This window comes from Pipistrellus hanaki, assembly GCF_964339955.1.
Source record: "Pipistrellus hanaki genome assembly, chromosome: 2".
Taxonomy (NCBI): domain Eukaryota; kingdom Metazoa; phylum Chordata; class Mammalia; order Chiroptera; family Vespertilionidae; genus Pipistrellus; species Pipistrellus hanaki.
Genome location: NC_140504.1, coordinates 197,902,325 through 197,924,507, shown reverse-complemented (window position 1 = coordinate 197,924,507; position 22,183 = coordinate 197,902,325). Strand labels below are relative to the sequence as shown.

The following is a 22,183-nucleotide window of genomic DNA, read 5'->3' as shown; positions in this document are numbered from 1 at the left end:
CGGGGCCCAGGGGCGGGAAGCGGGGCCCAGCCGCGGGGCAGGTGGGGCCCGCGGGGCAGGTGGGACCCGCGGGGGAGGCAGGGCCGAGCGGCGGGAGGCGGGGCCGAGGGGCGGGAGGCGGGGCCCAGCCGCGGGGCAGGCGGGGCCCAGCAGCGGGGCAGGCGGGGCCCAGCGACGGGGCAGGCGGGGCCCAGCGGCGGGGCAGGCGGGGCCCAGCGGCGGGAGGCGGGGTCCAGCGGCGGGGCAGGCGGGGCCCAGCGGCGGGAGGCGGGGTCCAGCGCGGGAGGCGGGGCCCAGCGGCGTGGCAGGTGGGGCCCAGCGGCGGGAGGCGGGGTCCAACGCGGGAGGCGGGGCCCAGCGGCGGGAGGCGGGGTCCAGCGCGGGAGGCGGGGCCCAGCGGCGGGAGGCGGGGCCCAGCGGCGGGAGGCGGGGCCCAGCGGCGGGGCAGGCGGGGTCCAACGCGGGAGGCGGGGCCCAGCGCGGGAGGCGGGGGTCCCGCGTTCCGGCCCCAGCGGCGCGGGCTGCCTTCTCGCCGGTGGCGGTTGGAGCCGCGAACGGGCTGGGCGTTCCCCGTCCATCTGCTCCGGCCGCACCCCCAGCCGCTGGCGGCGACGGCCGCGGCGAACGGCTCCGCGGCCCCCTGGCGGCGGAGGGCGGACCGCCCAGCCCGGCCCGGAGGAGGCTCCCGGGGGCGGAGCCAAGCGGCGCTGTCCGGGGTGCTGACGGCCCCCGCCCCGCCCCAAACCCCACTTCCGGCCCCATTCTTGTCACTCGCCCCAAATCCTCCTGCCTCCTGCTCCCCCCAGCCCGGGCGAGAAGGCCAGCGCGTAGATCAGAAGGGGGGTGCAGCCGAAACTGGTTTGGCTCAGTGGATAGAGCGTCGGTCTGCGGACTGAAGGGTCCCGGGTTCGATTCCAGTCAAGGGCATGTACATTGGTTGCGGGCACTTCCCCAGGAGGGGGTTTGCAGGAGGCAGCTGGTCGATGTTTCCAACTATCTATCCCTATCCCTTCCTCTCTGTGAAAAATAAAAAAAAAAACATATATTATTTTTAAAAAAGAAAAGAGCCGAAACCGGTTTGGCTCAATGGATAGAACGTCAGCTAGGGGACTGAAAGGTCCCAGGTTCGATTCTGGTCAAGGGCATGTACCTTGGTTGCAGGTATATCCCCAGTAGGGAGTGTGCAAGAGGCAGCTGATTGATGACTCTCTCTCATCGATGTTTCTGACTTTCTATCTCTCTCCCTTCTCTCTGTACAAAATCAATAAAAATATATTTAAAAAAGAAAAAAGAAAAGAGCCAAAACCGGTTTGGCTCAGTGGTAGAGCATCGGTCTGCAGATTGAAAGGTCCCGGGTTCAATTCCGGTCAGGGGCATGTACGTTGGTTGCGGGCACATCCCCGGTGGGGGTTGTGCAAGAGGCAGCTGGTCAGTGTTTCTCTCTCATCGACGTTTCTAGCTCTCTGTCTCTCTCCCTTCCTCTCTGTAAAAAAAAAAAAAAAAAAAAAAAAAAAAAATCAATAAAAAATATATTTAAAAAAAAAAGAAAAAGAAAAGAAAAGAAAGGGGGTGCAAGCAGCCTGGGCGAGGGGGCCCTCGGGCCTCCTGTCCCTGTGCAGCTCGCAGAGGGCCGTCACTATGGAGGACGTGCTGCTCGCCAAGCACAGGACCCTCGCGTCCATTAACCCCCAATACAGTCCTGATTCGGAGAATAAATAAGTCAATATGTTTGGCCTGGCAGGGCCTGGGGGTGCCTGAGCCCCTTGCATTCTTTTTTTAGAATATACTTTTTATTGATTTTTTACAGAGAGGAAAGGAGAGAGATAGTTAGAAACATCAATGAGAGAGAAACATGCCTCCTGCACATCCCCCACTGAAGATGTGCCCGCAACCAAGGTACATGCCCTTGACCAGAATCGAACCTGGGACGCTCTGTCCACTGAGCCAAACCAGTTAGCCCCCACCCCCCTTTGCATTCTTGAGCCCAGGGATCCAAAAAGGACTGTGGCTCCCTGGCTGATGTCCCACCTGTCACTCTCCCCCACCCCAGCCACATTGGCCCAGGCAGTTCCGAGCCCACAAGCCCGCCCTGCACCAACCCCTGCGTTCTTGCTGCGAGTCCCTGATACTGGCTCCTGGGGAAGGGGCTTGGGGGGAAGGCTCTTTCTAGAATGCCCCCTCATGCCTGTGGGCCACCATCTGAGGACCTGTGGGGGACCAGGAGAGCCGCCTGGGGCATGAAGGACTTGAACTGCAGCACACGGTTTCAGTCATGGAGGAGGCTTGGGGGTGGGGGGCACCCAGGACGAGTCATTTCAGCTCCTTGTCCCGGCAGCACCCTGCCAGTCTCAGGCCTCAGGGTGTGTCTGTCACTGGGGGAGCTGGAGGAGGGCAGCCTCGTGGGCACACGAACCAGCCAAGCACGGAGATTGCCCAGATAAGACTCCTCCCTTCCCGACAGGGGAGGGTGGGTGGGTGGGAAGAGATCAAGCAATGAACTTGTGTGCATATACGCATAACTCATGGACACAGACAATAGGGTGGTGAAGGCCTGGGATAGGAGAGGGTAGTGGGAGACCTGGGAGAGGTCAATGAGGGGGGAAAGAAGACATATTTAATACTTTCAACAATAAAGATGTAAAAAGAAAGAGAGAAGCCCTAACCACTTTGGTTCAGTGGATAGAGCACCGGTCTGTGGGCTGAGGGGTCCCGAATTCGATTCCAGTCAAGGCATGTACCTTGGTTGTGGGCACATCCCCGGTGGGGAGTGTGCAGGAGGCAGCTGATCAATGTTTAACTCTCCATCCCTCTCCCTTCCTCTCTGTAAAAAAAGAGATACAATTATTTTTTTTTTTAAATAGAGAGAAAATAAATGAACACTTGAAAACTATTGATTTTATTAACCAACTAGAGGCCCGGTGCATGAAATCGTGCACAGGTGGGGTCCAGCCAGCCCACCCCGATCCAGACCCAGAGGCAGGGACCTCAGGCAGATGGCAGGCCAGCCCTGCCCCCTGGTTCAACTCCCAGTCAAGGGGGCAATTTGCATATTAGTCTTTTATTATATGCCACCCCAATCTATAATAAAAGTGTAATATGCTAATTAGACTGGACTTCCTTCCAGGCGAAGCCAGGGCTGAGAGGGAGACCTGGGTCCAGGGTGCCAGAGGGAAGCTGGTCCTGGCAGCGGGGGGAAGGGAGCCTAAGCCTACTCTTGCACGCATGTCATGCATCAGGCCTCTAGTAGATTTAATGAAAAACAAAGGCAAGCCATCCGGCTCAAAAATAAACTAAAATGAAAGCACAATGTAGCAACCTGTCCTAAGAAAAACAATAAACTACAAAATGTGCCAACATTAAAAAAAAAGACTCCTGGCTTCCCTTGTCCACAAACCAGAGTGGCCTCAGGTCCCGTGGAGGGAGCAAGGCCGGTCTGGCCAGGCGGATGTCCCTGGCAACCCATCCCCACACGGGCCCAGCGCCTCTGGGGGACCAGGGCCTCTGGGGGACCAGCGCCTCTGGGGTACCTGCTCCTCGGAGCTCCGAAGTCATCGCACAGCGCCACCAGGCGGCGGCCGCGGGAAAGTACGCGTGGCCGCCGCGGAATCCCACGCTGGGACCCGCGGTTCCCGGAGGCAGCTCGGCCGGACACGTGAGCGCTGCCCCAGGCGCTGCGGGGACCAGCCTGGGCCAGGCCCCGGGGGCGGCAGGGAGGAGCGGGGGAGGGGAAGGCAGGGCACAGACTGTTTCAAAGTCACAGGATGTGCCGACTCCCTCCCACGGGCTGCGCAGCCCGCGCCTTCGGGGGCCCTTCCGCGTGTCCAGCCGCCTGTGCCGCCTCCCGCTCCCGACAGGCTGCTGGCCACGCAGGCGGGAGGGATGACCCACGTGCTCCCCCGGCCAGCAGCCCTCCTGGCTCTTCCTGCGCCCTTTGAGGGGTCCCGCCCCGCTTTCCTGGTGGCTGCTCTGCGCCCTCCCCACGCCCTCCCCCTGCATCCCCGCTTTCCCTTTTCTCCGCGTGGCAGCCACGGGCCCTCCAGCCCTGGGTTAACTCCCCGCCCAGATAGCAGCTCTGGTGCTCCCTGTCCCGCATTCTGGATCAGAACCCGCGCTCTGGATCAGAACCCGCGCTCTGGATCAGAACCCGCGCTCTGAATCAGAACCCGCGCTCTGAATCAGAACCCACGCTCGGGATCAGAACCCGCGCTCTGGATCAGAACCCACGCTCGGGATCAGAACCCGCGCTCTGAATCAGAACCCGCGCTCTGGATCAGAACCCGCGCTCTGGATCAGAACCCGCGCTCTGAATCAGAACCCGCGCTCTGGATCAGAACCCGCGCTCTGGATCAGAACCCACGCTCGGGATCAGAACCCGCGCTCTGGATCAGAACCCGCGCTCTGGATCAGAACCCGCGCTCTGAATCAGAACCCGCGCTCTGGATCAGAACCCGCGCTCTGGATCAGAACCCGCGATCTGAATCAGAACCCGCGCTCGGGATCAGAACACGCGCTCGGGATCAGAACCGGCGCGCACCAGGCCTGGACCCGCCCTCCGCCGGCTCTGAGAGCAACTCTGGCGTCCGGTGGGCTCCAGGGCTGAGGGCCCAGCACCTGTTGCTCCCATGGGGCTGGGCCCAGAGCCCCGGGGACTGGGGCCTGCTCCTGCCTGGCCTCTGCCCTTGTGGTCCCCCTGCCTGGACACCCCTGTCCCCCAAACCCAGCCCGGACCCTCCTCAGGGGGACCTTCAGGAGTCCAGTCCCTGCGCCTGTCCCCTCCGCCAGGCCCGCAGCCCGGGGCGGGGCGCGGGCCGGTGGGCGGGCGGGGGCGGGGCGGGGGCGGGTCCCAGGCTTAAGCCCGGGCCGCGGGGGCCGGGCCCCAGAGCGCCGGAGGCGGAGCGGAGCGAGCGAGGGACCGCGGAGCAGGAGCCCGGCCGCCGCTCCGCCTCCCCACCCGCCGGGCCCCGACGGCCGCGCCACGGCCTCCGCCGCGGGAGCCCCGGGAGCGGCGCATGGCGCCCGGGGGAGCGCGCTGAGCGCCATGGCCCTGGAGCAGGCGCTGCAGGCGGCGCGGCAGGGCGAGCTGGACGTGCTGAGGGCCCTGCACGCCGCCGGCCGCCTGCGGCCCTCGCTGCGGGACCCTCTGGACGCGCTGCCCGTGCACCACGCGGCCCGCGCCGGCAAGCTGCACTGCCTGCGCTTCCTGGTGGAGGAGGCCGCGCTGCCCGCCGCCGCCCGCGCGCGCAACGGCGCCACCCCGGCCCACGACGCCGCCGCCACCGGCCACCTCGCCTGCCTGCAGTGGCTGCTCTCGCAGGGCGGCTGCAGGGTGCAGGTGGGTGCTCGCGCCCCGGTGCCCAGGCTTCCTCCCTGCAGAGTCTGGCCTGCAGCCCCCCTAGGCTCAAGCGTGGGTGAGGCTGGCACCTCCCCACTGAACCTGCGTCCAGCTCCTCCCCGGGCCAGGGCAAGGTGGCTCCTGGGTTCAGTAAGCACCAGGGCAGATGCCCATCCCGTCTTGGCCGCTGCGGGGCGAACACCCAGGTGGTGGGGAACCAGAGGGGCTGGGGCAAACCACTGACCCAGGGGGCCCGGAAGGTGGGGGTGCATGAGGGCCTGGACACAGAATCAAACCCAGGGGCCCCCCCATTATATCTGGAACTCCAGGCTGAGGCAGGTGTTCCCAAGGCCCCACCTGGTCTCCCGGCCCCGGCTGGTGGGAGTCTGGCTCCTTCTGAGCTAGAGAGGAGGTCGCTCAGGCCCTGGTGTGACTCTCCTGCTGGCCACAGGGCACCCGCAGGTGCTGGGCTGGGGGCTCAGGGCGCTCCCACCCCCGTGGAGCTGCCAGTCTACGGGGCAACACACAGCAAACCCACAGGCTGAAAAGCTAACCAGGCACCCCCAGGCCCTGCAGGGCCAGCGATGGAGCGCCTCGGGGAGCAGTTGGGTGAGGTGGCCGGGAAGGCCCCCCTGAGGGGGACTGAGAAGGAGGAACTGGCCAGGTGCTGGCCAGACAGCTGCCGTCCAGCACAGGAACAAGGAGTGCCCAGCGCTGCGGCCCGCACGTCCTGTCCTGGGGAGGGGCAGCGTCGGGAGTGGGTGAGGGAGGAGAGGCCGCCAGGGGGTCTCAGGGGCTGGCGTTAGGAACCCAGAAGGTGCTCTGGCTGTGGGACAGCTGGCAGGAGGAACAGACCTTTGGGAATGACCACTGGGTCCCGGGATGTGGAAGACGAGGCCGAAGCACCTGAGCTGCGGGCTGTGCCCTGAGGGGGCCAGACCCCTGCCCCCCTTTTGTTCTCAGGACGAACAGCCCCCCTTCCGCCCTTGCTGGGAGATGGCCCGGCCTTATCTCCGCTCCGTTATCAGAGTTCCTGGCACGTGGCCCCTGCCCCCGCCTGGGGAGGTGGCGTGCCTCCCTGTCCCGGTGTCCGGCCCTGGCCGGAAGCCGGCCTCGCCTCTCAGAGGAGGCGGAAGAGCAGGTGGCCTTGTGCCCGGCTTATCTGGGCTTCCGGTCCCAGCCCCGGGGCGGGTGTGGGGAGGACACCTCCAGCCCGCCCTGCTCCGCGGAGAGATAAGCAGACGCAGGGTGCCGAGGCCGGAGCTTCAGGGACAGGCCAGCGCCCCTAAGCCCGGTCCTCTTCTTACTGTTACCCCCCCAGGCCAGGGCCAACAGGACCCCCTGGAGCTGCAGGCCCCCAGCCCCAAGGCCAGGAGGGACCGAGGGCCTTTCTCCAGAGCTGGGCTCGGCACATCCTTCACTGTGGTCCTGCCCGGGTCACCTCTGGCCAGTCCTGTCCCCTGGGCTCAAGGGACACACTGAGCCAGACTGCTCCCGCCCGGACATCCAGCACTCAGAGGGTCTCAGCGTCCCCCTCCTCTCCTGGGGTTCACTCCTGCCCCTCTGACCTCCTCACTGCCCACCCCACTCCCGGCCACAGCCAGTCCCCCTGCGCCTGCCCCCCAACCTCGAGGACCACCAGCCGCCCTAGGCTCCATGCCCTCCAGCCCCTCGCTGCTGCTCACCTCTCGCTGCCCACCTGTGCCCACAACTGGGCAGAGGGGCCCCATGCCCACCACTCACTACTGCCCGATGCCCTCTCCACTCCGTCGTCCCACATGCACCTCCTGCCTGCCAGCCTCTGCGTCTCAGGGATGGTCCTCCTCACCCAGCCCCGCCCAGCACCTGCCACCCCTCCCACGCAGGCCCACACCTGGGAGCTCACAAGGACACATGGCACTCTGACCATTGCCCCACTCCCTCGGAGTGCCTGGGAGAGGGCTGCCAGCATTGGCTGACCGCTCAGGCCCTGCCCACTGCCCCGCGGGGCGGGGCGAGAAGGCAGCCTGGGGCAGGGCTGGGTGTGCTGGGAGGCGGCCGTTCTCCCCGCTCACTTTGGGTTGTTAAAGGAGCACCGATGGGAGAGCCTCCCCATGTGACACCTGGGGGAGCGGGGCAAGCGCTGGAGGCAGAAGGTGCCTCTGACCCCGATGCCAACCTGGTGCGGCCCCAACAGCCCACTTCCCTGCCCAGCAGCTCTCGCTCCCTCACCCATGCATTTCTGAGCGCGTGGGTGCCAGGCACCGGTCTCCGAGGAACCCCGGAGCGCCTGGGGGACAAGGTGCCACGTCCGGAATGCCTGCGCTGCGGGCACTCCGCCACGGCCTGCAGTGCTCAGAAAGCCCCGGGCACGGCTTGTGGCGCCACTTTGGACCGCTAGGTGCCCGAGGACAGAGCTGCCCTAGGGCCGGAGGGAGGCGGGAAGGGCCTGAGCCAGAGATGGGGCAGGACAAGACCCTGAGACTGCCCTGGCCGGTGTTGCTCAGTGGATAGCACGTCGGCCAGCACACTGAAAGGTCCCAGATTTGATTCTGGTCAGGGGCACGTGCCCAGGGTGTGGGCTGGATTCCCAGTGGAATCTTGCAGGAAGTAGCCGATCCATTATTCTTTCTTATCAGGGATGTTTCTCTCTCTCCCTTCCTCTCTCTCTTTCTCTTTTTCTTCCTTCCTCTCTGAAATCAATATATATATATATATATATATATATATATATATACACACACACACACATATGTCTCTCCCTTCCTCTCTCTCTTTTTCTTCCTTCCTCTCTGAAATCAATAATATATATATATGTATATATATATATATATATATATATTTTTTTTTTTTAAAAGACAGTGGGACTAACGGACCCTCCTCCCGCAGGACAAAGACAATTCCGGTGCCACGGTCCTGCACCTGGCCGCCCGCTTCGGCCACCCCGAGGTGGTGGACTGGCTGCTGCGTCACGGCGGTGGGGACCCCACCGCGGCCACGGACACCGGCGCCCTGCCCGTCCACTACGCCGCCGCCAAAGGAGACTTCCCCGCCCTGAGGCTCCTCATCGGGCACCACCCTGAGTGAGGACGCCCCTCTTGGTGGGGGGGTGCCGGGGGCTCCGGTGCTGGGAGTTTGCCATCCCCTCCGGCATCTGGGGGAGGGGCCACACCTGGAGCCAGGGGGCCAGGCCAGAGGCAGCTCCTGCCCAGCCTCACTGCCACGCGCCCCAGGCCCTGCAAGGCCCGGGCATCCAACCCAAGGTCTCTGCTCCCCCGTGCTCCCAGCCTGCAGGGTGCTCCCTCCAGCCCAGCCTCATTGGCTGCTGTGCTCATTGGCAAGGCTGTTGTAAATGGGGGGGGGGGGGCGGTAAGAGCATCTCCTAAACCCCAGTCAGGAGGCGATGGAGGAGGAGCCTGGCACTTAGCCAGAGGTGGAGGGAGAGGGCTGCCCCCCCAGACTCCTCCCCCAGCCCCACAGGTCCCCCCCCCAACCAGGCCATCCACAGAGCAGCTGCTCATTCCCTGTGGCCCCTCAGCCATTCCTGATACAGAGGCGCTGGGTCCCACACCCCAGAGGCTCTGCTGATTGGCTGGGCTGAGGAGCCCTGAGCAGGGGCTGGGGCTCCCCGGGGCGGGGCAGGGCAGGAGGAAGAATGGGGCTCAGTGCACACAGGGGAGGCGGGGGGGGGGGGGGGGGGGTTAGGGAGGAAGGGCCAGGTCTTTGGCAGCTGGGGAGACAGGAGCCCTGGGGGAGAGCCGCCCAGACATGGTCCGAGGGGGCACCAGTGGCCCAGGGCCTGGCAGGTGGGTGACCTCTGTCAGTCCACGTGGGCGCCTAGGACATGAGCGGCCTCAGAGGACCCGCCTAAGGGCGGTCACTAGGCGAGAGGGTCACCCCCGGCTCACTCCTGAGGCACCGCAGGGCCGCCGGCCACCAGGGGGCGGGGGCTGCTGCCCTTGGCCTCGGGCAGGTGGCCGCAGCAGCAGCCTCGGGCCCAGCACATTGGCGTGGGTGTGGGCAGCCCCCAGGCCCGGCCGTGACCTGGCCGAGCAGGAGGCTCCCTGGCCTGGTCAGTGGGGGACCAGGGGCCACGTGGACACGGGTCCTCACCCCTGTCCCAGGAACTCTGCTTCTGGACAAGCTGGGGTTCAGACTTAGAGCAGGAGGCCCCGAGACTCCTGAGAACGGCTCCCGGCCTGGCACCGTTGGCACCAGGGCTGCGGGGCTGGGACCAACCCTGCGAAATGGCCCCCCACCGGGGCAACTCCGATGCTGCTTTCCCTCCCCCCGGGAAACCAGAGGACACAGGGGTCCTGTGAGGGGAGGGCCGGCTCTGGCCAACCTGCACCACCTGCCTCCCCCTCCCACATAACGGGCCCCAAACGCCAGGCTGGCGTGATGCCAACCTCGCCCAGCAGTGAACTGGAAGGGCCTGCCCGCCCTGGGAGTGTGAGAAGGACCTGAGGCGGAGGAGGACCTGAGGCGGAGGAGGACCTCAGGCGGAGGAGGGTCTGAGGCGGAGGAGGGTCTGAGGCGGAGGTGGAGGCGGGGGTGTGGGGGGAACCCCAGGCAGGCTGAGCCCCTCCTCACCAGGAGCCTGGGGAAGGCCCCGACTGTGCCATGGGACAGCCTGGGCCTGGGAGCCTTGGGGACACTGCCCCCTCCCAGGCCCTGCAGGTGTGGCCGGGACTGGCTGGTGGGTGCGGCTCTGTCCAGGTGGCCGGGACTGATGGCGCCGGCCCCCAGGCCACCGTGACTGTCAGGGAGGTGACAGGGGGCTGACTCCCTGGCTGATAAGAAGGTGCTTTTGTGCGCTCGCCAGACAGGGCTCAGGCGGGAGGGGTGGCTGGTCGTTGGGTGGGCACTGCCGGAGCGGAGGTGCAGACCAGTGCCCACCAGCAGCCTGTGGGGATGGAGACTCCTGCTCCCCAGCCTGGGGGCTGGCAGGGAGCTGGGGGGGAGGGGGAGGCTGGGACTGCTCTGGCTGCAGGGCGCAATCAGGGGCCCAGGCGGCGGCTGGAAGCCCACGCCCGCGTGAGCCTGGCTGCTGTGGAGCCTGTGAATTATTCACGAGGCTCAGCTCTCCCTGCGGGGGAGGGCGCCGGCTCCAGCCCTCCCGGGAGAAACCGGATCCGCCGGGAGCTCGTGGCCTGGGGCCATGCGGTGACAGGCTCCGGAGGAGCCGGAGGGCTGAGGGTCCAGGGAGGGCCTGCCAGTGCCGGGCTGCACTGGGGGGCAGCGAAAAGGGCTTGAGACCCCAGGAACACCTACACCCCCACTCCACCCCTCCTCCAGTCTATCCCAGTCCACTGGCCAAATTCTCCCAGAGGCCAAGGACTGGCCCCAGCGGCCTTGGGGTCTGCTGTCCTGGGGACCCCTCCCCTGAGCCCTCTGCAGAAAGGGGGTCCGTACGCTGGAGGCACCGAGGCTGACAGGAGCTGGCTGGGTCGTCCGTCCTGGCCAGGAGCATGAGTGGCTGGTGGTGGGAGCCAGTGGGGACAGACTGGGAAGTGGGAGGAGCAGGGCCCTCAGGGCGCCTGACCACCTGCCGGGAGGGTCCTGGGGCCCCAGAGCCACCAGGCTCAGCCAGGCCCCCTCCCCGCACCCGAGCTTGAAGGCTGGGACCTGGGGGGTGGGCTCTGGGCCCGGGTCAGAGGTTGGAAGTGCCCCGGCCAGGAGCCAGGAGAGGCCAGTGTCTCCCAAAAGCCGGCACCAAGCACCAGTGTGAGCCTTACAGCCATCCAGGCAGGGCCCTGTCATCAGCCCATTTCACAGGCGGGCTCATCCCCCCGTGCCAGGCCAGAGTCTCAGGGCCAGGGACTTCCAAGTGCCTCGCGGAGGGACAGGTGCAGAGAGGGCGTCTCGTGGCCAGCGGCCAGCTGCCTGCTGAGGTCCCCTGGCCGCCCCTCTCTGTTCTGTCTCCGGGGACTCCGGGCTGCTGCCACAGCCCCGCTGGAGGGGTCCAGGCAGCCCCCGTCGTGAGCAGGGAGCCGGGCTGCTCACCCCTCAAGAACCCCAGGGACTCCCCCTTCGAAGGCAGAGGCTGTGCCGGGCCTGGGTGTGCCGCAGGCGGTGAGGGCTCCTTTATTCTGCCACCACGCCCAGGTCTGCCTGGTGCCAGCTGAGGTCCTGGGCGCAGGGCCCGGGTGGAGCCTGGGCTGGCACATCCACGATGGGGACCTTGACCCAGCTGGAGGCTCTGAGAGAGGAGGGCCCTGGTGGAATAGGGGGACCCCTCTCCGTGGGGACAGCCTCCACATCCACCAGCAGCGCCCGGTCCCAGCCGTGAGACCTGGAGCCCGGCGGCTCGCCCCGCCCTGGCCCTGCCCTCCTCCTCCCAGCTCAGCACACCTTTGGGGACCACCAGTCTCCCCATCACTGACAGGGAAGCCACTTCCTTACATGGCCCAGCGACCCTCACTCTGGCCCACCCTCCCCGCCAGCTGCTCCCCCATCGCCTGCTCTGCTCCCACAGGCCAGCGCCTGCGGCTTCGCCCTGGCTGTTCCCTCGCTCAGAGCTCTTCCCCGCAGCGCCTGCCTCCTCTGCTCCTCTTTCTCTCTCTCTCTCTCTGTCTCTCTCTGTCTCTCTCTCTCTCTCTCTCTCTCTCTTTCTCTCTCTCAGTGCGGCCTTCCTGAGCACCTTCAAACTGTAACACACCCCACAACACACACTCCCTCCCCATCTTCCCCGCTCCCTCCCTGGCCTGGCATTGCATCGGCGCCCCTGTGTCTGCCTCCGCCAACGAGGCAGACCTCGCTCCCCACCCTGTGTGCCAGCGCCTGACACTGGTTCGTGTTTGTTACGGGGTGAGGCCTCTGGAACCCAGCTTTCGGCCGGCTCTCAGCGTGTGCGGGCCAAGCCGCCTGGCCCAGGCCCAGGCCCCGCGGCGGGCAGAGGAGGGCAGGGTGCGGACTCCAGGTGCACGCGGGAGAGGGAGGTGCCTCGGGGCCAGGCAGCCTTGGAGCCGGGAAGTAGATGGCCTCACCGGGGAGTGCACTTAGAAAGGAGGCCCTGGGGCACCCCCACATTTGGAGGTGAGGCAGGCAGAGGCTGAGGACCCAGCGCAGGCAGGTGTTGGGGGAGGGGCACCGATAGGCAGTGGCCACGTCACGTGAGGAGGGGTCACCTCCAGGGTTGGTAGCGTGGCCCAGCAGGCGGGCGAGGGGATGGCAGGCCACCCCCATAGGAAACACAGCGTCCCAAAGCTGCTGCTTCTGTTCTCCCGCAAGAGGCATGGAGAGGCCAGGCAGGTGTCACGCCCACTTGCCATATGTGGAAACTGAGGCTCGGAGGGCAAAGAACTCTGTGCAGTGAGCTGCAGAGTCAGGGGGTGAGCAGAGGCCAGGGCAAAGGGCAGGGGCTGGTTAGGGGGACCGCCCCTCCCCCCACAGGTTGTCCCTGAGGCTAGAATTGATGGGCTGGATCAGGGTGTCCCCTGAGACCCCGCCCCACCCCTCTAGGCAGTGACTCCTGCTTGGTGAGGCCTGGACACCCCCAGCCAGCAGCGCACCCCCCAGGGACACAGGGAGGCGGGGCCTAAAAGGCAGCATGGCGCCAGGCGGTGCTGAGGCTCCCGGTCGGTCGGATGCCGCCTCCGCAGCACGATGGCTTTGAGAAGCCAACACACAAGAGGCCAGACCTTGGCGCAGGCGGGAGGGCTCAGCCAGGCTCCTCCCACACCCGGGTCCTTCTCTGCCTCACTTTCTCCCTCTGTAAAAGGGGGACAATGCTGACGCCGCCTCCTGAGGGCACTTTATAAGGACAGAATGAGAGCGTGTGCCTCATGCTGACCACGGCCCTTGGAACAGAGAAATCACTCACTAAACGGCCCCTGCCACCACCGCTATCAATGACGGCCACTGCTCCTCCCCCTGGAAAGCCATCTCTCCATCTCTACTCCTCCTTTCTCGCCTTACGCTCAGGCAGACTTCTATAGCACGAGGGGGCCCATCCTTCCGGCCTGCGGGCTGAGGCAGGAGAGGGTAACCAGGCTAGGACCCCCTCGGCCATCCTGGCCCAGCAGCAAACCTGCCTGTGTGCTGGGGTCACCCGGGCGGGAGCTGTCCCCCACTCGGGAGGACCCGAGCCAGAGGCTGAGGTGCTAACTGAGCGTTCACTGAGCGCTCGCTCTGCACCCGGGACTCTGGCCGAGAGCGCCGGCCGGTGGCCAGGCAGGAGGCCCAGGGCACGTCCGCCCCCTCCTGCGGGGTCCTGCTCCGTGCCAGCTTCTCAGGCCTCCTCGGGCCGGCTGGGCGCCCCCGGGTCATGGATACCTGCCAGGCGGGGGCTGCTGGGAGGGCAGGGCTCCTGGCAGGTCTGGTGCCCGGAGCCGTGTCTGTGCCTCAGGCATCCCCAGAGAGTCCTGGGGGCCCTGGGGAGAGGCCCCCCGCCAGCCTGCCGAGCCCGGGACCCCAGCACTCGCTGTGCCTTGGTGACGGGGTGAATAATTCAGGCCACTGAGTGTCGGTCATGAAATATTAAACGCTGTCGCTGACGCACCAGCATGTGAAGGTGTGTGTGGGGGCGACGCTGGCGCTGGGGCGTGGAGGCCAGTGGCCCCGGGCCAGGGTGTCGCCGAGGCGAGGCATGTGTCTGTCGCCGCGTGTGCTGTGGCTGTGGGGTGACGGAGGGCAGCCGGGCCTGGTCCCTGCGCCTCCCCAGTGTGCGGAGTGCTGGCTCAGCATCAGCCCCAGCCAATGGCAGCTCTGTGTCCGGGCGGTCAGCCCACACCAGGAGGAAGGAGCGCCTGGGGTCAGGGGTCAGGGGTCAGGGAAGTAGACAGAAGAAGGCTGTTAGGGACAGGGAGAAAGACATCAGCTGGCCGGGCATTGGTGGGGGGAGTAAGAGGGAGGGGCCAGATCATGTTGGCAGGGACAAGGGGAGGGGGAGTGGGCAGATGGAAGAGGAGCGGACGGCCTGGTGCCTGTGTTGATGGGCAGAGGGGCTGGGGGTTGGACGAGGCAGAGAGGGCGTGGATGGAGGAGGGAGCATGGGTTCGGTGGTGTGAGTGGGCAGAGGGAGGGGGGAAGAACTGCCCTTCCTGGGGCTCAGCATACTCGGGCAGAGCCCCTCCCCTGAGCTGAGAGCCACTGGGTTGTTGATGGGCAGCTCCCGGGTCTGCGCCTAGATTGTGCTTCCACCTAGTGGCCAACTCTGGTAACTGCACGCTGGGCTGTCCATGACCCCTGAGAAGTCAGAAAAACAGGATCAGCCAGGGCCCTGCCCGCTCCCTGTTCCCAGCGGCGCCCCAGCTCATGGGGAGACCTCCCTGTCCCCCAGTAAGGACCCTCTGCGGGAGCCGAGGGGCAGTGGCAGGTGCAGGCAAGGCCCCAGGGAATGCCCTCTCTCCACTCTGTGAGCCTACTGTGCGCATCGCACAGACAGATGTGCCCTCACTCACACGTCACGTACAGCTGTGTGACCTCAGGCCTGTCACAGCCTCTGAGCCTCAGTGCCCCTCTGCCGATGGGACCGCACCGGCCCTCAGGGCGTCCGGGAGAGCCTGCCTGCTGACTTCATGGCACAGCGCCCACTGGGAAGTGCCCAGTGGACGGGGCCAGCCAGAGGGCTGCCAGGTTAACCACCAGGATATCCAAACGAATGTTCGTTTCAGATGAACAACAAACCAAGTTTTAATATAAGTATAGCTCATGCAGTATTTTGGATACACTTATAATTTTTATTTTTAAATATTTTTATTGATTTCAGAGAGGAAGGGAGAGGGAGAGAGATAGAAACATCAATGATGAGAGAGAATCACTGATCAGCTGCCTCCTGCATGCCCCCTACTGGGGATCGAGCCCACAACCCAGGCATGTGCCCTTGACCAGAATTGAACCCTGGAACTCTTCACTCTCCAGGCCACTGCTCTATCCACTGAGCAAAACCAGCCAGGGAGATATATATATATATATATATATATATATATATATATATATATATATGATTTATTGTTTATCTGACGTTCTGTGTTTACCTGGCAATCCCCCCTTTCTGTTCTCTGGGAACTCAGCCACGGGGGAGGCATGGGCCAGAATCAGTTATGTTCAACCGAGCAAGACAGGTGTCCACGGAGCGGGCAGGGCGGTGTGGGTGGGCACAGGGTGAGAACGGTCTGCCTTCCTGGGAGAACCACGGCAGGCCTCATGGAGGAGGGAGCTGTCCTGAGTCTTAAAGGGCGAGGAGGAGGAGAGGAGAGAGCTGGCAGTAGGCATGGACTTCAGGGACAGTGGGTCAGTGTGGCTGGAAGGGAGGGAGAGGCCCGGTCAGGCCTTGGTGAGGGGTGAGCTATTAGCCGAGGGCAGGTGTGTTGTAGGAAGGAAGGTGTCAGACCCAGGTGTGTTGTAGGAAGGAAGGGCTGGGGGAGGAGGGGCAAGCCAGAGCGGCCCCTGAGGGCGGCTGGCACAGGTCTGAGCCCGGAGGGAGCCAGTGACTGGCCCCCATCGACCCACCCTGCCGGCCCCCCAGGGTCCCCGGAAGGGACGAGGGTCTTGGGAAGGCTTCGCGGGGGCGAGGGGGGGCGGGTGCTGAGAGCCTCCGTGGCGCTTCCTGCTCGCAGGGGAGTGAATGCCCAAACCCAGAACGGTGCCACGCCCCTGTACCTGGCGTGCCAGGAGGGCCACCTGGAGGTGACGCAGTACCTGGTGCAGGAGTGCGGCGCCGACCCGCACACCAGCGCCCACGACGGCATGACCCCGCTGCACGCGGCGGCGCAGATGGGCCACAGCCCGGTCATCGTGTGGCTGGTGAGCTCCCGCGGGGCGGGGCCTGCGGGACGGGGCGGGGCCTGTCGGGGGCGGGGCCTGTTAGGGCGGGGCCAGTAGGACCTGGCCCCCAGCCCCGCCCACCTCTGTCCCCGCCCCTCCCGCCAGGTGAGCTGCACCGACGTGAGCCTGTCGGAGCAGGACAAGGACGGCGCCACGGCCATGCACTTCGCGGCCAGCCGCGGCCACGCCAAGGTGCTCAGCTGGCTCCTGCTGCACGGCGGCGACATCTCCGCCGACCTGTGGGGCGGGACCCCGCTGCACGACGCCGCGGAGAACGGGGAGCTGGAGGTGAGGGGGCGCCGGGGCGGGAGGGGGCGCCCTCTGCCGGCGCCGCGCGCTCAGCACAGGCGGCCGGCGCGGGGCGCGGGGCGCAGCTAGCGGGGTGCCCCTGCGTGCCCCTGCAGTGCTGCCAGATCCTGGTAGTGAACGGCGCGGAGCTGGACGTCCGCGACCGCGACGGCTACACGCCCGCTGACCTCTCCGACTACAACGGCCACAGCCACTGCACCCGCTACCTGCGCACCGTGGAGAACCTGGTACGCCTGGCCCTGCCCCGGTATCTCACTCCAGCCACCCCCCCCCCCCAGCACCCCTTACAGGTAGGTGTTGTGAGCCCTGTTAGCACCCAGGAAGCTGGAGTGCAGAGACATGAAGGCCCTTGCCTGAGGTCACACAGGGAGTAAGGGCCCCCCAGGCCATTTCCCCACGTGACTTCTCAGCCGGGACCACTGGGCATTGGGGAGTGGGGTGTGGAGGCAAAACGGTCCAGAGAAGGAGGACCAGGTCGTCCTGACGCGGGCGGAGGCCCGGAGAAGTCACCGGACACGTTCGAACAGGACAGCTCAGTTCGTTCAGCTGGCCACAGCCCGCACGGATATCTCATTTCACCCGCGCCGCCGCCCGCTGAGGCAGGGGGTGTGAGTGTGCCCATTTCCCGGTAAACTGAGGCTCAGGGAGGCCCAAGCTCGCAGTGTTAAGTGGTGGAGCCCAGTGGCCGGGCCGAGAGTCACCTCCAGACCACTCCACCGCCTGCTCGCTCGCAGTGAGCTTCTTCGGAGCCAGAGGCCTGTGCTGGTCCTTTTAAATTACTTTAGCCCGACCATCGAGTAACCCGTGGGGACCTGGGCGCCCTGCGGTGACTTCTGTTACCCGTGGGGTCAGGCTGGCGCTCCCCGTGCCCACGGCTGTCAGCCAAGGAAGGGCACCTTCAGCCGCCCCGTTCAGCTCCTGCGGTTCCCCCTGGCTCCCGGGGCAGGCAGCAGGGACGCCCCCCGAAGTGTGCGGGTGTGGGCCCCGGGATGGCGGCGGCAGATCCGGCCGCAGAGGACGCTGGCCCAGAAAGGCCAACAGGCCCCAGAGCCCCCTGACGGGCCAGTGAGGCGCTGCAGAGCCGTTACTGCCGCCGCCGCCGCCTCCACTCCCACGGGGCCTGTGACACTTTTCGGGCCGGCGGGAGGCGCGGGCCTGGGCAGGAGCAGCGAGCGAGCAGCTTGCCGGCAGCAGGGCAGCATGGGCAACGTAAGCGGGGCCCCACCCAGCCCAGCCCGTACCAGGAGGGGCAGGTGGGGGCGGAGCAGGACAATGGTGGGGGGCGGCTGGCTTGGAAGCCTCAGCTTCAGATGCCCACCTAGCTCAGCTGGGCCACCCCATGCCCCTCCCTTTCCCTGAGGGCCTGTCTGGAGACAGGGACGGGTGCTGGGATTTGCCCAGTCGGGCCAGGAGACAGGGCTTGCTGACCAGGTAATGGGGGGTCAGTCCTCCCTGCAAGCTGAGGGGCCTTGCACCCCGCCCCTGCCCCCAGCTGCCCCCAACACCCTCACCAGCTGCAGAGCCCGGCCCCGCCCCGAAGAGGCCCAGAGCCCAGGCCCTCTGCCCACTGAGGGGAGGAAGGCGGCTGCCCTGTGGCTCTCCCCCGGGTGCACTCAGGGCCCCCCCCTCAGCCTCTCCACCCCCTGAGCAGGGAGGGCCGGAGGAGAGTCTCCCAGGAACCCGGGTCCTGCTGGGGGTGAGGCTTGAATCTTGGCCCAGAAAGGGCAGTGGCTTAGCCAAGGTCACACAGCGGACCCTGCCCGGAGCTCCTGGCCTCGGTGCTGGCGGCCCTCACCCTCCGCTCCTCTGCGCAGAGCCTGGAGCACCGTGTGCTGTCCCGGGACCCCTCCGCCGAGCTGGAGGCCAAGCAGCCCGACTCAGGCATGTCCTCGCCCAACACCACCGCGTCGGTCCAGCCGCTGAACTTCGACCTCAGCTCGCCCACCAGCACCCTGTCCAACTACGACTCCTGCTCCTCCAGCCAGTCCAGTATCAAGACCCGGCGCCCTCAGCGCGGTGAGTGGACCCATGGGAGCAGGGAGGAGGGAGGAGGAGGAGCAGCCCTGGGCCAGCTCTGCCCACAGCTACCTCCAGAGGCTGCCCAGGTCACCGGGAGAGGATGCTGGTTCTGGTGAACGAGTGTGTGTCCCCATCACAACATACATGTATGTCCACACACTTGCACATGCACCTCGTACACGATATGATATCCTCATTCACACGTGCACAAACTGTCCCCAGAACTTACACACTCAAGAGTGCACACTTGTGCCCTAGCTGGTGTGGTTCAGTGGATAGAGCGTCGGCCTGCGGACTGAAGGGTCCCAGGTTTGGTTCCTGTCAAGGGCACAACATGCCCAGGTTGCGGACTTGATCCCCAGTCGGGGGCATGCAGGAAGCAGCTGGTCAAAACTCTCTCATCATTGATGTTTCCTTCTCTCTCTAAAACCAATAAAACATTTTTAAAAGAGTGCACTCTTGTACATGTGTGCACACAATATACAGATATGAGTGCACAGCCACATATTAACTGCGCAGACATACACACATGCCTACACTGCACACAGGCACACAGCTCTCCATTCTAGACTCTAGATGTGCTCACCCCGCCATGTCCACAGCCTAACACAGCACATTCATAAACACAGAGCCTGTGACTCACGCACCGTCACACGACACGCACAAACGCTCACGCAGAAGCCAGACACGCCCGCACACACGCTGACCGCACCCTGAGCACGGGGACCTCCACTCAGGTGGTGGCTGCAGAGATGGCGGGCACCCTGAAAAGGCTGGGTGTGGCATCCGTATCCCTGCCACCTGCCCCGCCAGGTCTGCCTGGAAAGCACCCCTCCCCCTCAGGTGGCTCAGTGCACGGGCACACCTGCAGCCAAAGCTCGGGGCGCACACCCCACACCAGGTGAGGTCCCTGAGGCGTGGCCTTCCCCGGCAGGTGCAGAGCTGGGGGAGGGCAGGGCCAGGACCAGGGGGGCCACGCTGGGCTGCACCCCTGAGGTCCACTGCCCACTTGGCAGTAGAGGGTCTCAGACAACTCTAAACCCGGCCTCCCCCCCCCCAACCCCCACCAGGGCTTCCCCGAGGCAGAGCTGCAGAGATCCAGAGCTACATGGACATGCTGAGCCCAGAGCTGAACCTGGCCCAGGGCAAGATGGAGAAGAACACAGCACCACTGCCCCCCAGCTTCCGCCGCCGCCCCCTCCCCCGGGCACCCAGCTGCCCCCGCCCCCACCCGGCTACCCCGCCCCCCAGCCCCCCGCAGGGCTGCAGGCCGCGGACATCTACATGCAGACCAAGAGCAAGCTCCGCCACGTGGAGACCACAGGCTTCCGGAAGGAGGTAGTGAGCCTCCGCCCTCCGCCCACCCGCCTGCCTCTGGGCGCCCGGGCTGGTGGGCATCGTGGAGGCAAGGGCTGCCCCGGCTCCTGGGCACCCACAGGGGTCCCTGGGCCAGTGGCCTGTTCGAGTCCATACTCCTGGCAGCCCGTGGGGGCTCAGGCTGGGCCCTGGGGACAGGGGGATGGGTAAGATCAAGCCGCTGCCCTCTGCAGAGCTGGGGGCAGAGAAGGGACTAGAACATACACCCAGACAGCGGGGCCTCCGGGCCTGGGTCCCCACCACCTCTCGCACAGAATGGCAGGGTGGTCATGGAGTGGCACTCAGTCGGGGCTGACCCCGTTTGGGCTTGAGGCTGGGCAGTGAGGTGAGGTGAGGGAGGTGGCGGGGCCAGGCCTGAGATGAGTCCTGGGGAGAAGGGGAGGAGTCCCATGTGGGCATGTTGAGTGCCAGGTGCTGGGGGAGGCAGGGCCGCTGGGGATGGGGTCCTGGCTGAGGCTTCTGGAGTGGGGCTGGGGGTCAGAGGGCTGGGCTGGGGGTCAGAGGGCTGGGCTGGTGGTCAGAGAGTGGTGCTGGGGGTCAGAGGGCTGGGCTGGGGGTTAGAGAGTGGGGCTGGGGTCAGAGAGTGGGGCTGGGTGTCAGAGGGCTGGGCTGGGGTCAGAGGGCTGGGCTGGGGGGTCAGAGGCTGGGCTGGGGGTCAGAGAGTGTGGCTGGGGGTCAGAGGCTGGGCTGGGGGTCAGAGGCTGGGCTGGGGGTCAGAGAGTGGGGCTGAGGGTCAGAGGCTGGGCTGGGGGTCAGAGAGTGGGGCTGGGGGTCAGAGCTGGGCTGGGGTCAGAGAGTGGGGCTGGGGGTCAGAGGCTGGGCTGGGGGTCAGAGAGTGGGGCTGGGGGTCAGAGGCTGGGCTGGGGGTCAGAGAGTGGGGCTGGGGGTCAGAGGGCTGGGCTGGGGGTTAGAGGGGCCCTGCTTACAGCCCAGGGGACTGAGCAAAGCCCACTGTGAAGAGGCTGGGAGGAGGGCAAGGGCGGCCTGAGCTCAGTTGGTGGCGTGTGGGGCAGAGGATCCTGTCCTTGCAGGCAGTTCTCTCTCAAGCCCCAGGCGGGCCACTCCGGGAGGAAGCTAAGTGACCAGTTTGCACAGGTGACCTGGTCACAGGCCACTGGTGGGGGAGGGGGAGGCACGCCCGCACAGTGGCTGCACCGCCCCTGGCCCTCTTGTGCCACCTCAGACCGAGCTCCCCGCCGGTTCCCTTTCATCCCAGGAGGTGCGGGGCCCAGGACTTTCCCGACTGGGCCTGTGGGCCCTGCCCAAAGCCACAGGACAGGTGGCTGGCCTCTGCCCTCCCCTCCCTGGGCCAGAGCGCCCGGACCTCCGGCCCGCTCCCCCTCCCGGCGTGTGCGTGCGGGGCCGCAGGCTCCGGGCAGCTCCACAAAGGGCCCTTTGTGCCGGGTCCCCGGCCCCGGCCCCGGCCCCAGCCCCAGCCTGACCGCCTGGAGCAGGGTCGTGCTCTGCGCCTAGGGCCGCAGGGGGCGCGAGGGGCGGGCCGCGGGAACCAAATCCTGCGGTGTCCCTTTCCTGCAACCTGAGCCGGTTAGATGGGGCGGAGGGTCCCGGGCCACCGCAGGGGCAGGGGCAGGGGCAGGGGCTGGGGGGAGGGGGACAGCCCGCCCATGCACTCGGCCTTGGGCCCCGCGGCCTCCTCCTTGCAGAGCGGGCTCCGCGGGGGCGGCTGATGGGCGGGCGCTCGCTGTCACCTGAGCCGCCTCGCGGCCGAAACCCGAGGCCGGGGGCGCGGGTGTCGGTGTCGCTTACGCGGATGGCGATGGTTTCCAGAGCGGCCTGGAAGGGCGGGGGCGTGACCCCGAGCCCCGGGGGCCCACGTGGGGGAGGGGCCCCCTGTCCGCAGGGCGGCCAGGGCGTTCTGTTCAGGAGGATGGAGGATGGAGGGGAGGTGGAGGGGAGGATGGAGGAGGAGGAGGATGGAGGATGGAGGGGAGGATGGAGGATGGAGGATGGAGGGAGGGGAGGATGGAGGATGGAGGATGGAGGATGGAGGATGGAGGATGAGGATGGAGGATGGATGGAGGAGGGGAGGATGGAGGATGGAGTGGAGGGATGGAGGATGGAGGATGGAGGATGGAGGGGAGGATGGAGGATGGAGGATGGAGGGATGGAGGATGGAGGAGAGGATGGAGGAGGATGGAGGATGGAGGATGGAGGATGGAGGATGGAGGATGGAGGATGGAGGATGGAGGGGAGGATGGAGGATGGAGGATGGAGGTGGAGGATGGAGGGAGGATGGAGGGGAGGATGGAGGATGGAGGGAGGATGGAGGATGGAGGATGGAGGATGGAGGATGGAGGATGAGGATGGAGGATGGAGGTGGAGGATGGAGGGGAGGATGGGGAGGAGGGAGGATGGAGGATGGAGGATGGAGGATGG

At 66.0% G+C, this 22,183-nt stretch overlaps 1 protein-coding gene across 1 annotated transcript in view; it reads left to right on the top strand.

Moving 5' to 3' along the window:
• Positions 1-4,890: 4,890 nt before the first annotated feature.
• Positions 4,891-22,183, top strand: part of ESPN (espin) — a 29,738-nt gene continuing 12,445 nt past the window's right edge. The window contains 8 exon segments of the mRNA XM_084875780.1: positions 4,891-5,332; positions 8,201-8,394; positions 15,874-16,060; positions 16,187-16,369; positions 16,486-16,617; positions 18,205-18,406; positions 19,480-19,590; positions 19,593-19,747. Of these exon segments, the coding sequence (XP_084731906.1) occupies positions 5,039-5,332; positions 8,201-8,394; positions 15,874-16,060; positions 16,187-16,369; positions 16,486-16,617; positions 18,205-18,406; positions 19,480-19,590; positions 19,593-19,747 (1,458 nt within the window). The 5' untranslated portion in view covers positions 4,891-5,038.